Source organism: Phycodurus eques, chromosome 4 (assembly GCF_024500275.1).
Source record: "Phycodurus eques isolate BA_2022a chromosome 4, UOR_Pequ_1.1, whole genome shotgun sequence".
Taxonomy (NCBI): domain Eukaryota; kingdom Metazoa; phylum Chordata; class Actinopteri; order Syngnathiformes; family Syngnathidae; genus Phycodurus; species Phycodurus eques.
Window position 1 is genome coordinate 433,872 of NC_084528.1, and position 13,997 is coordinate 447,868.

Genomic DNA, 13,997 nt, shown 5'->3' on the forward strand with positions numbered 1-13,997 from the left:
CCCGCACATCCTCCACTGGCTTCTTGGCTCCTTGCCCCTCTCATCTCTTTTGGTTCTTGGTCCGCTGCACGGGTAGGAAATGCCACAGACTTTAGGCTGCCCACTTGGTTTTCAGCTTCATCATCATCTCAATCTCGCTGTCCAACCTCATCCTCAGTCGGAGGTTCCACGGCGTCGTCACTTCCCACGGCTGCTGCTGGCGGTCCTGCTTCAGTCTGTGGTCCACTTACTGGAGTCATTTGTATGAAGGCATGCTTTCCCGTGTCCTTCCCACTTGGTGTAGAAGTAGCTGGGCTCAGCGCACCGGTACTTGGGCTGCAGCTTTTTGCAAAGCTGTTTCCTAGTACAGCTACATCAGCGAAGGTCACTGTCAACGGAGTGTGAAGTTGCATGGGTGTTGGTTCTGGAACCGGTGTCTCCTTTTGGTTTTGCACAGCAAGTTTGGTGTCACCAAACTATCACCCGCTTTGCTCCTTTTTCAATGGTCGTGTCCAATCCAACTCCAAGGGTTCTTGCCATCAAATCTGTATATTCATATATTCATGCCCGGAATTTCTCGTTGTACGTTTGTAGGTCTGTTATCTTATTTACGTTGGGACCCATTGGCATTTTCAATCTATCTACCCACCACTGAATCCATTCTCTGTTTCCTTCTTTTGTAGTTGGAAATGTAGGGTGACTTATAACTGCTGTTAACCCAACCCTGACGCCCTCTGTGGTAGAATCTGTTGCTTCTGCAAAAAAACCCACCATTGTCATGAATCATTGTATCTACTTTACACGGGACTTCTCGGGGGGTGCGGAAGGATTTATTTTTTCAAATCTATCTCTTAGTAATTTTATTTTTTCTATTAATACCCCCTGTGTTGAGTATTAGTTGAATAGGCAAGGTGTGTCATCCTTGGGCTCTGGGTGCAGACACCTCCACCGGAGCGTCGTCTGCCATCTTTGCTGGAGTCGCCATCGCTCTCACCTGTCGTCGAGTTGTAGGGTTGAGTTGTCATCTTCCAAGGCCTCCCATAGCGCCGAGGGGAGGGATGTACTGCAGCTACTGGTTACTCGATGCCGCCTCTCATGCCGTTTTTACTCTCTCAAGACGTTCATCGCAGGATCTGTCGATGCTGTCCTCAACGACCGGTGGTGTACTCTGCTTCTTGCGTAGGACGTGCTCAGCAAAGTGATCTTTAATGAAAACGATGTCCTCGACTCTCGAAGATTGCATGGAGCATGATTTTATTCGCCATGAATAAAATATCTGTAATCCACCTGGCTGTCATCCTCAAAGAACGGATGCTCTGTGGAACAAAATTCTGTTCGGCCGGAACAAAATATTTGTAATCCACCTGGCAGCCGTCCTCAAAGAGCGGATGCTCTGTGGATTGTAATTTTGTTCAAAAAGAACTAAATATTTCTAATCCACCTGGCAGCTGTCCTGAAAGAGCGGATGCTCTGTGGAATATAATTTTGCTAAAAAATAACAAAATATTTGTAATCCACTTTGCAGCTGTCCTCAAAGAGCGGATGCACTGTGGAATGATGGTCTTCAGCACAGGTCTGTATAGGTGAAATCTTCGACGGGGTGATTGTCGTGTGTCTGGACGGCTTCTCCGCCAACGATGCTGTTCCAAGACAGATGCCTCCTCCTCCTTATTGCTCGCTGCACTGTAATGTTTTCTGCAATCGCCCAAAAAAGGAAAAACCTTATACTAAACAAGCAGAGCAGATCACTATGTCCATGGGCATTTTACAGGAGAGGCGCTGTTGCCGTTGTCTTTGATTTAAAACAGTCACAATCTTTTTTTTGTGAAGCACCTATTTCAACGCTGTGACCAAAAAGTTATTTTCCAGGAAACGCTATTCCTCAAAGAGGACTGTTTTAAATCAACTCAGGGTCGACTGACACAAAATGTATCAGTGAGTAGCGTTTCATCGTCGTTTGGGAAGAAAAACACTATTAACTCATATTCAGGTTCATTAGGGCTTTCTCCGCTTGGGTCAACAAATAGTTAATGCCTTTTATTTGCTGGTGTTGGGAGAGATTTGCCTAGGATCTCACGAGACTTTACACCGATCTGATCAGCTTGATCGGTATCGGACGATACTTAGCATTTTATACTGATCGGCTTTGTCCTAATTCGCCGATCCGATCAATGACGTCATTGATTGGCTCCACAAAAAACATTAACTCCGCGTCGCTGTGGTATACAGTATATTTGAATCCAAACGCTAGTTTATTTTTAGCCTTGTCGCGTGTCTTTTGACGTCCTTTGCGATCACTGGACTTTGTCAAATCGAACGCGACCAGATACACTCGTTACCTTGGCCACGACAACAACAATGGATTGCGCGTGTATTTTGTTGGTCAAAAAAATAACAAAATACGGAAAAACGTGTAGTGGTGGTGGTCACCGGTGCTCGAGCGAAGACGTTCGTTCAAGGATTGCTATGGGTATGTTCACGTACTTTTAAGACGATACGGCTCACAAGTAGCCAACAAAACGTTAATGTAGCCTAGCAAGCTAGTGCTAGCACTAACTGTTGTACGTAAACATGCCGGTGTTTGTTTGAATCATGCGCTAAAGTTTCGGTGTGTGTGTGAAGTAATTTAATTCCAATAAAGTAATTTAATTACAGTAAATTAGCACACATTATTTGTGTCATGTTGTAATGTTGGTTGCTCAATCTTGTGATCGGTTATCGTTTTTTGAAACTCTCTGATTGGTGATCGGCGCCAAACATCCTGATCGTGAAAAGCCGAGTTGTCAAAACAGCCACTTGTGAAGTGTTGGCCCCGCTTAAGTTAGGCCTCACCCTAACAGAGTAACCTGAGCAGATGTCAGGTGAAACTCCAAGCACACTTCTTTAAAGCCGCTCTCTCCCTGTTGACCTGTTGCACTTGGAATTTAGCTTGGATTAATTAGACGGTCTCGGTACGACAGTCACGACCTGTTATTTAAATTATAGCCGAAACAACCTTTCAAGAATAGGAGTATATTTATAAGCTGTGTCGATAAAGTGTTATGTCTGCTAACATGGATAACACTATGCTTATCATTCCTTAAAAAAAAAAAAAAAAAAAAGGGAAATTTTTCCATAATCAGAAAAAGACACTTTAAATTTATAGTATTCAGCAAGAGCACAAGCATCAACAAATAATTAGTAATGAAAATAATAAAATTCACAAAAAGGAACTGTATATGTATAACTACTCACTCATAAATGAGATAAAATGTTTCAAGTCGATCCTCTGAGATGAAAACCAAAACAGTCCAAATACATCAGTTAAAGGAAACAGTTGGTAACATTCAGTCTCCTTCGATGGTAAATGAAAACAGTCCAAAATATGAAAATCCAAAACATGAAAAAATAAAATGAAAATAAAACCTAATTCAAAAAGGAATATTTGATTGATCAGGTCGAGCATTCCTCCAACGAGCTTGTTCTTAAAAATTGTATTAAGATTAGGTATGGGTTTTGAGGAGTGAGGTCGAGGACTCTTGTTACTAAGGCCACATCGTAACTCGTCCATTTAATTTGATCTAATCTATCTATAATTTTTTGAGAAGCTGACTAAGCATCCTGCTTCTCACACAAAGAGAGATGGGAGAATAAGAGCTTCTATCTTCCCTCAGATGCTGGCCGACGGCAGGCAATGAGTGCTAAAAGCAGAAGTTTTTGACTTCTGCTTTTTGCACTCATTGCCATCGCCTCGGTAACGCGCTCTCTAGTATTGTCTTTGTTTTTGTGTTTTTCGTCCGTCTTTGGAGACCTTACACGACTCACTTACACAAGGGAAGACCTGCTAACCATCAAGGAGGTTACTCCGGACTTTCTGTCACCAACTTTCGCAAATCCGCTCAGTTTTTTCCCCGAGTTACTCACCGGTGCGGCGTCCGCGGTTTTCGGCGCATGGAGGAAGCGGCGCCACAGACGGAAACGGGCCGGCATTCAGGTGAAACTCCGCAAGAGAGGACACAGATTGGCGTTCCCATCGATCCACCTCACGAATGTACGCTCCCTACCCAACAAAATGGACGAGCTTCATCTTCTGTTAAAGACCAGTAAAGACTTCGGACGTTCCGCGGCCATGTGCTTCACGGAGACCTGGCTTTGCGACGCTGTACCCGATGGCCCCGTTATGCTTCCCGGTTTCCACATTCATCGAGCGGACCGCGACAGGGAATCATCGGGGAAAACGAAGGGCGGCGGGATATGCCTCTATAACAACGAAAAATGGTGTACGGACGTCATGGTGCTCAGCACGCACTGCAGCCCGCATTTGGAGTCGCTATTCTTAAACTGTAAACCATTCTACTCGCCACGTGAGTTCGCATTGTTCATCCTGGCTGCAGCCTACATTCCGCCTCAAGCTAACACGAACGCCGCACTGCTAACGCTCGCCGAACAAGTCAACGAAATTGAAAAAAAACACCCGGACTCACCCCTCATTATTCCCGGGGACTTTAACAAAGCTAAACTCAACCACAAACTCTAAATACAAGCAGCACATCGACTGTCCGACCAGGGAAAATAATACTTTAGACCACTGCTACACTACTGTAAAAAACGCATACCGTGCTATTCCTTGTGCAGCCCTGGGCTCGTCTGATCACTGCTTAATTCACTTAATACCGACGTACAGGAAAGAACTTAAATGTGCGAAGCCTACAGTGAAAACAGTGAAAAAGTGGACAAATGAAGCCAAGATGGAACTTCAAAGCTGTTTAGACTGCACAGACTGAAGTTTCTTTGAAAATTTAGCTGGCAGCCTGGATGAATATACGGACACTGTCACATTCTATATCAGTTTCTGTGAAGAGGTTTGTGTTCCAACAAAATCTTTTCGCACATTCAACAACAACAAGCCGTGGTTCACTGCAAAACTTAAGCAGTTTCGCCAAGCTAAGGAGGATGCATATCAGAGCGGGGACAGGCCCTGCATAATCGAGCTAGAAACCAGCTGACTAGAGAAATTAACATTGCAAAAAGAAGCTATGCAGCAATCAGATCTTCAATAGATCTCTGGACCTGTGCGAAGTTCCATCCTGTTTCAAACGCTCCACCATCATTCCAGTCCCCAAGAAACCTGCAATCTCGGGTCTGAATGACTACAGGCCTGTCGCTTTGACATCTGTGGTCATGAAGTCCTTTGAACGTCTCGTGCTGGACCACCTCAAGAGTGTCACAGGTACCCTGCTGGACCCCCTGCAGTTTGCCTACCAAGCGAACAGGTCTGCGGATGATGCAGTCAACATGGGACTGCACTTCATCCTAGAACACCTCGACAGTGCAGGGACCTACGCGAGGATCCTGTTCGTGGACTTCAGCTCAGCGTTCAACACCATCATCCCTGAACTCCTTTCAACCAAGCTTCTCCAGCTCAGCGTCTCACCTGCCATCTGCCAGTGGATTTACAGCTTTCTGACGGGCAGGACACAGCAGGTCAGGCTGGGGGAGGCCACCTCATCCACACGCAGCATCAGCACTGGGGCGCCCCAAGGTTGTGTCCTCTCTCCGCTGCTCTTCTCTCTCTACACGAACGACTGCACCTCAGCGAACCCGACTGTCAAACTCCTGAAGTTTGCAGATGACACCACTGTCATCGGCCTCATCAAGGACGGTGACGAGTCTGCATATCGACAGGAAGCGGAGCGGCTGGAGCTGCGGTGCGGGCGACACAACCTGGAGCTGAACACGCTCAAGACTGTAGAGATGATCGTGGACTTCAGGAGGCATCCTTCGCCACAGCTGCCCCTCACGTTGTCCAGCTGCCTTGTGTCAACCGTCGAGACCTTCAAGTTTCTGGGAATTACAATCTCTCAGGACCTGAAGTGGGCGACTAACATCAACTCCGTCCTCAAAAAGGCCCAGCAGAGGATGTACTTCCTGCGGCTTCTGAGAAAGCACGGCCTGCCACCGGAGCTGCCGAGACAGTTCTAAACAGCGGTCATCGAATCAGTCCTGTGTTCTTCCATCACAGTCTGGTTTGGTGCTGCTACAAAAAAGGACAAACTCCGACTGCAACGGACAATCAAAACTGCTGAAAGGATTGTCGGTACCCCCCTACCCACCATTGAGGACTTGCACGCTGCCAGAACTAAGACAAGGGCGTGCAAAATCCTCTCGGACCGTCTGCACCCCGGTCACCGGCTCTTCCAGCTCCTTCCCTCAGGTCGGCGCTACTGATCAACGCTAACTAGAACTAGTAGACATTCCAACAGCTTCTTCCCTCTTGCGATCAACTTCTTAAACACCTAACCTATAATTCCATTACAACAAGCTGGCAATTTATTTATTTATTTTTTTTTTTTTTTTTTTTTTGACTGAGTTCATTGTCACATTTCTGTGGGGCCAATTATGTATTACTCGTGCACTCACTGTCGTTGTCTCGCCATGCTGCACTATTTGCATATACTGGCCACTCATGCCAGAGTAGCATCTGCTCCATTTGCACACCGATTGAGGAGTATCTGTAACATTTGCACAACCGACATTGTCCCAGATGATCGCACTACTCGTCACTTTAAACCGCATACACTCCTTGAAGTCTCAGCGCCCTTTGCACAATGGTCATTGCACCTGACGACTGCAATATTAGTCATTCGAACTGCTCTAAGTGCTAGAGGACTCTGCATCTTTTTGCACAATTGTTTTTTGTCAATGTCTTTCTGTCTCCAAAGTGTTCTGTAAATTGACTGTCTGTTGAACTAGAGCGGCTCCAACTACCGGAGACAAATTCCTTGTGTTTTGGACATACTTGGCAAATAAAGATGGTTCTGATTCTAAAGGACTGCCGCCCCAAGGGGCATTATTCACCATCTTGGCTTCTTATTTGGCCAATAGGAGCATTACAGAACCAGTTCACTCTATTTTAGGTCCTTTTGTTTTTTTGTTTTTCCTTTGTATGCATAACATATATATATATATATATATATATCATCAAACATTCAACATAACACAAAGTCATGAATATATAACATTTCATTGTCAATTCCCACCTGTACAATGAAAGGTCCTATTACTTAATCATCTATCTCACATATCACTGTGTGGGCACAGATTATTGTGGGTTCCTAACTCTTAGTTCGCAAAATATTTGTAATAAACTGTTACAGGCTATATGTGATTGCTAATAATGCATTAAGCAAGCAAATAAGTGTAAAACTCTATTGGCGTGTCTGTGTTAGAGACATGTCATGACTTGTTGGACCTCTGTTTTGGCTCCATCCGGTGGACATTTACGGTTTGTTACTGGTTTATCATAGTTTTCTCGACCTGTATCTGATCAGTAATTTAGGCAAATTTTGTACCATCAATCATAATATATTGGCTTACATTATGCCACCACTCGACAGTGATCTTTTCACGTTGTCATGTTGCCCATCACATCATTATTCTTAGGAGGCAGAAATAGCAGGGAATATGTCTACATTCAAAATTGAAATTGGAAAAATATTTTGTTTGGTGTCATTACTTTTTTTTTTTTTTTTTTTTTTCTGTTTTACAGTGGGGACTGAAAATGGTCAAGAGGCTATTGAACATGCGGCTGTCTTTCTGCTTGAGACATTCCACAACAAAGACCATGTGGGCACAGAGGAGACTCGGGCCGTTAAGCAGATGTTTGGCCCTTTTCCCTCATCTGTTGCCGACATTTCTCTTGCTTGTGTGGCACGGCTGGTGGATTCACTTAGGGATTCCCGAATTGATGAATTTATCCAGTCGTATTGCTCCCGTCACAAACTTCAACAAGGGCCTTCTTTCGGACGTAACATTGCTTTTTCCCATGAGTGCTATATGCTCGACCCGCTTGAAGAACTGCCCTCCTCTGGCATCCAAAATCAAAACATGAGCTTGGACTTTCCCAACTTCCTAAACAACCAACAAAGTCGCATGGATGTTGTCAACGAGGGAGAGATGTTTGCCATAGAAAAATCTTTGATGAATGGAACTATCCTCAGGACAGAAGTGGAGAAATATCTGAATGAAGGAAATATGATATCATCTAGCCCAGAGGGTCTGTGCACCTCCCTATTTGAAATGCTTGCCTCTCACAAAAGCAACGATGAGCTGCAGAATGAGGTATGTGTTTTGGCAAAAGTATTTTTTAATACAGAAAGTCTATGATGATAACTTGGGTCAGTTTTGTAGTTTGTTATTTGAATAGTTGAATATATTAACTTTGGCATTCAACAACTGCTTGAAATCCCCTGTGATCAGTGGAGGAAATTGGACTTGTGCGAAGTACGCGATCACTCTGGGAGGTGTCGCGGCATGCACTCCTCCTGGCATGAATCCAGAGGGGCAAACGCGTTCCAATGTATTTATCCATAATTTTCTGGTCCTTCACCTAGGACCAGTTTACCCTGGGTGACCCTACTCACGGCATAAATCCCCTGATAACTTCCTGGGATCAAAATGTGCATTGCTGTGCTAATTTGATATTTATTGGATTCTCAATAAACGTCTTTGCAATGCTTTGGTGGATATCTGTTTTATTATTTTTTTTTATTTTAACAATATCGCTGTTATACAGTGAAATCATGATGATTTTTTTTTTGAATCATTTCATTTTTTTGGGAATGATGAACGTGTGCCTCAAATGGACAAGAGTGAAAGAACAAATATAAAATCTGCATATTTCTAATTTATTTTGACTACCTTTCTGTGACAAAAGACTACAATACACTTTAGTTTCTTTTGTGAAACACTGTTCTAGATAAGCGCATTTGGCCGCACTTGCTGGAAATATCATGGATGCCTGTATTTTTGGCTTACAGCAACTCATTTCTCCCTTTCTTTCCTTGTCCATCTAGTTATTTGAGCTGCTTGGCCCAGAAGGTCTAGAAATGATCTCCACACTTCTGAAGCAAAGGGTAGTTATTGTTGACTCCCTGCTAAACATCCCACCGCTTTCCCAGCTACAATCAGGTAATTTACAAGGTAATACCATGATTTTTCTTCTTTCTATCCTGTGCTGTGCATCCGGAAAGTATTTAGTTTTTCACTTTTTTCATGTTTTGTGATGTTACAGCCTTTTTCAAAATGGGATAGATTCAATGTAATCTTCAAATCTCTAAACACAAAACCCCGTAATGGCAACATGAAAAAAAGTATTAGTTCTTTTTGAAAATGTATTAAAAATTCAGAAAAGAAATGTAGATAGTCAAAGTCTTTTTAAATATGATGCCACAAGCTTGGTTGAATCGGGAGAGTTTGTATTCAGCCATTTTCAAATCTCTCCTGGGCTCCAACTTGGCCACTCATTCACAGGGTCAGAAGGTCAATTATTTTGTTTTTGTTGTATACTGAAGACATTTGCGTTTCCGATCAAAAGATGAATATGAGACAAGAGTTCAGAATTCCACCTTTTACTTCATTGTATTTACATCTAGATGTGTTAAACAACTCGGGACATAGCACCTTTTGTTTGAAGCCACCCAATTTTCATGTGAGGCAAGGTATTGGAACATGTGTGTCAGGTTCAGGTTTTCAAGGTCTTTGAGGCAAGGAAGTAGAAGAGCCAATTGCAGGGAAGCACGGAAGCAAGGTGGGAGTGCCGGAATTTCAAAAAAGGATTGATTTGCAAAAACAAAGATGTCAAACAAGGAAACACGGAAAAATCGAAATACTAACTTAACAAAGTCCGAAAATCTATAATCAAAGTAACAAAGAAACACGGAAATCAAAATACTGACCACTAATTGACATGACGGGAGCAGGCGGAAAAATCGAAATACTAACTTAACAAAGTCCGAAAATCTATAATCAAAGTAACAAAGAAACACGGAAATCAAAATACTGACCACTAATTGACATGACGGGAGCAGGGTCCGCCCATCAGATGCGAGCAACTTGGCTGGGCAGGTTGGTCAGGACGCCAAGCACAAGGGCTTCCACAGGACCGTTCAGGCGGACGGCCATGATGCCAAACCCAATGGCAATGCAGAGGCCAGGCGAGAGAGTCGGGTGACCACCGGAGCAGGTATGGGTGGCGCGCGCTGCATGAGCGCCCCTGGAGCAGGTTCAGGTGGCGCCGCCGCAGCAGGGTCGGGTGGGGGCCGCACAGTGTGCGCCGCTGGAGCCTGCTGCAGCTGCCGAGGAGCAGGAACGGGAGCCTGCTGGAAGAGGGGAGGTTTGGTCGGCAATCTGAGGGCGCTTGGAGGCTGCCCGGCGGCGTCTCCAGCTACGTCGTGTGCTTCCTGATGGGTCCTTTTGGGGATGCTGCATTCTGTCAGGTTCAGGTTTTCAAGGTGTTTGATGCAAGGAAGTGGAGGTCAAAATACCCTTTTTTGTCATTTATGTTGTTATACAGTAGAAAAACATTATTTAGATATTTGAGCCATGATAAAAGCAAAACAATAAAAATAAAAATTGCATCAAAGTGAAAGTTTTGCTTGAAACGCATTGTTTCAGAAAAAGCTCTGTTTTTCTCCTTAGAAACAGGTATTTTAAAGAAAATTACCTATGTTCAACTGCTGTATACTAAAGAACATAAAAGGTAGAAATGTACTTTTTTCCTGATGAAAGAAAGTTTCTGATATCCTCTTTGATATGCTGCAGCTTCGTCTTCTTGACTTGGCGAAGCTCGTTTTCCTGCTTCCTCCAGGATTCGTTGATCTTGAATTCTCTCGCGGCTGCTCGATTCCATGTTCCTCCGCGTAACTGATGGCTTGCAGTTTAAACTGCGCTTCGTAAGCGTGTCTCTTCGTAGGTGCCATTTTCGGGGGTCAGTAGCCGAACCGATATTGTTTTGCACAATGCACACCCCGGCACTATATACCTACTGGGGGCGTGGCTTTAGCGTCCTCCTTCACGCAGCCGTCCCCCTTTACGTCCGCATGCTGTCCTCAGCCACGTCCGCTTTTCCTCTGTATAAGCAGCGTGTCGGCAGGAAATGCTCCCAGTCAGTCAAGCGGTCAAAAAAAAAAAGTAAAGCGGAGCGCTCATCACACAACAACATTTATAGATGTTGGAACTCGGTGCACACATAAGGTGCGTCGCATTATAAGGCGCCCTGTCCGTTTTGGAGAAAATGTAAGACTTTTAGTTGAAAGAGCTCGTATCTACCAAACACGTCATTGCAATCAGAGTTCACTTTAATAAATAGTTGAGTTTCCCTCAAGTGTCTCTGTTATGTGGACCCACACACCTAAACAGTCTCTCGCGATGAGGTGAAGCTGTGGATGAGCCCGCTGCTCGTTCGATGTCTGACAGGAGCCCTAATTAGCTTGCAGGCTCGCTGGTGGCTAGTGCCTCTTGTCGTGGCATGGAAAGCCCTTTGACGACCTGGTGGGATACATTCCAGCCACTGGAGGCTTTCAGTGTTATATTTTCGCGGATCAAATATGTTGGGATAGGTAGGCAATGGCATAAGAAAGATGCGAGATGGCGTGGCACGATGATTGACGTATGAGCGAGGTGTGCTTTCAGCGCATTCAACGGTGTTTGACAGCGGAAACAACAATTTGGCTGGGTTGTTAACAACTCTCTTCTCTGGTGTGTGTAAAAGTCAAGACATTTATTTTCACTGTGCAGGGACTTTGATATTGTCCTGTAAAACCAACCTTGCGACCTTCTATGCCCCCTCTTTCAGATTTCATCCAAAAAGTCAGTGACGAAGTTACAAGGCCCACCTACGGCTGTCAGGTGACCATTCACTCTGAACAAGAAAGACATTTGATGAAGATATTTCGCAGGGAAGAGAAGAGAGATAGGAAGAGGGGAAAAGGAACTGATGATGTGGAATTCTCAGATGCTATCTTGAACTTTGACCCAAAAGAGATGAGAGCCCAGCGGTAAATCAGATCTCTGGTCTTGTTGTTGGTCTTCTTTTTTCCATGTTCGTCTTTGATGTGCTCTTGTTAAATCTGATAAGCTATAGCATTTTTAGGGGGGAAAAAAACCTTATCAGAAATTGCATTTTCTCTCTCTCATTTAAAAAATATTGATTGTAATAGTTGACGAGTGCAGAATGGTAAAAGGACAGTTTTCTATCTCGCTTTCTCAGCATAGCCAAATGAATTGCAGTGTCAAGAAACAGTGCCTTTTCATATGAATGATCAATCGTAAAAATGGGAATGCAGATGTCGAGTTACGTCTATGCTCCTCACGCTGGCAAACCAGTTCATTATCAAATACCGTAACTATTATTTACAGTTGTGTATAATGTTAAAATGCATTTTTCTTCGTGCAGGGAGCAGGCTCTGTTGACTTCACGACACGAACCTATACTTGGTAGAGAGAGAGTGTATGAACGGATTAAATACCCAAATGTCTATGATGGCTATGCAGATGCCACAAAGACATCGGCCTTCGTTGGAGGAGCAAGGGTGAGCTTTTTTATTTATTTAAACCCCCCCCAAATAGAGTTCTTTTGAAACTTAAATGTCTAAATTGACACATCGATGATGTGTGTCTGGTAGGTTTAGTATTAAGTGTTAAAGGTCTCATGGCATTTAAAAAAATAAAAATAAAAATGAAATTAAAAAAATATATATGTATTTTCTGTATTTTTTTTTTTTTTTTTTTTAAAACAAGTTTGCAGGATAATTTGGGTTGAAAATGCCCATAAGGAGCCTTTTCAATATGTTTTAGTTTGTCTTTTACACCTGGCCATTGAGAGAGCTGGATATATCATTAACATACGATATGTAAATAGGCTTTGTTCTGATAAGATCGCTCATCTTCCCCAATTTAAAGATAGAAAATAGCTCGGCTCTGATTGGCCGTTGGCGAATGGCGAGATCTCTGTGGCCCAAGCATCCCGTGGCCAGGCTAAGCAGTCATAGCATCCTCCCGTTCATTTCATTCGATGTAAGGGGGTCTTACTATCATCATGAAGCAGAATTCACCAACCATTGGATTGTTGGACCACGACTCACAAGTTACTACTCCCATCTTATCTTTTCAAGATGTTCCCTTAATTATGCATTGATGTTTACAATAACCTTCACATTATTTTCCCCACGCAGTGATTAAAAAAAACACGTTTAAATTCGATGGATTATCTGAGATAATGTTTTGCATATGAGGTGGTAGGACTGGTAGGTGAGAGTTCAGTACCATGTGTCACAATTTGTGGATCATCAAATTGACTGAGACAGTATTGAATTGTGAACCACTCAAGTTGAGCATCCTTCGCCATCATTTTGTGATTCCTGTATAAGGGTTTTCAGCGTATTCCTTCATTATCTGCTCAAAAAATAGAATTTCATTGGCAAAATACACTGACCCCACACTTTGTGACCACTTCCGCAGTATCTATCAAGTATTCTGGCTCGAAAAAGTTGACTGTAGTAATTTTACAATGTTTATTATTAGGGTCCAAGCAGTGACCTTTAGAATGATTATGGTTGTAGTTCTATACTAATGCAAACGACAGCCACAATAATGAACATACTGTTAAATGTTATACCTCTCGGACAACTTAATACCAAATATGGTTTATTTCGGAATATTCTTTTTCTTATTTTATTTGCAACCAGATGCTGCTACCTGACGGTATCCGCAGAGATAATACTAAAATGTACGAAGAGGTGGAGATTCCACCCAATGAAACAATGCCTATTGGCTTTGAAGAGAAACCGATCTACATCTCTGAACTGGATGAGGTAAGAAACATACAAACGTACACCTTTGTTTGTTTGTGCTTACACACATTCTTACAGAAGGATTGATTCGTGAGAGTCTTGTACTTGTCTTTTTGTATCCGGACAAAAATATGAACCAAACACTTATGTTTTTGCTCCCATTTTTCGTGAGGTGGACTCCAAGATCCAAAACTTTTTACACAAAAGGCCATTTCCCTCAAATATTGTTCACAAATCTGTCTAAATCTGTGTTAGTGACCATTTCTCGTTTGTCGAGATAACCCATCCCACCTCACAGGTGTGGCATATTAAGATGCTGATGAGACAGCATGATTATTGCACAGGTGTGCCATAGGCTGGCCACAATCAAAGGCCACTCTGAAATGTACAGTTTTATCACACAGCACA

General features: G+C 43.3%; 1 protein-coding gene across 4 annotated transcripts in view; it reads left to right on the top strand.

Moving 5' to 3' along the window:
* ascc3 (activating signal cointegrator 1 complex subunit 3) overlaps positions 1 to 13,997 on the top strand; it is a 175,459-nt gene that overhangs the window by 9,461 nt on the left and 152,001 nt on the right. For 3 of the 4 annotated variants that reach the window (XM_061673583.1, XM_061673585.1, XM_061673587.1), the window contains exons 4-8: positions 7,508 to 8,079; positions 8,814 to 8,940; positions 11,594 to 11,795; positions 12,194 to 12,329; positions 13,485 to 13,610. In XM_061673583.1, coding sequence (XP_061529567.1) covers positions 7,508 to 8,079; positions 8,814 to 8,940; positions 11,594 to 11,795; positions 12,194 to 12,329; positions 13,485 to 13,610 — 1,163 coding nt within the window. The remainder of the gene's footprint in view (positions 1 to 7,507; positions 8,080 to 8,813; positions 8,941 to 11,593; positions 11,796 to 12,193; positions 12,330 to 13,484; positions 13,611 to 13,997) is intronic. The other variant, XM_061673584.1, reaches the window with a different exon arrangement.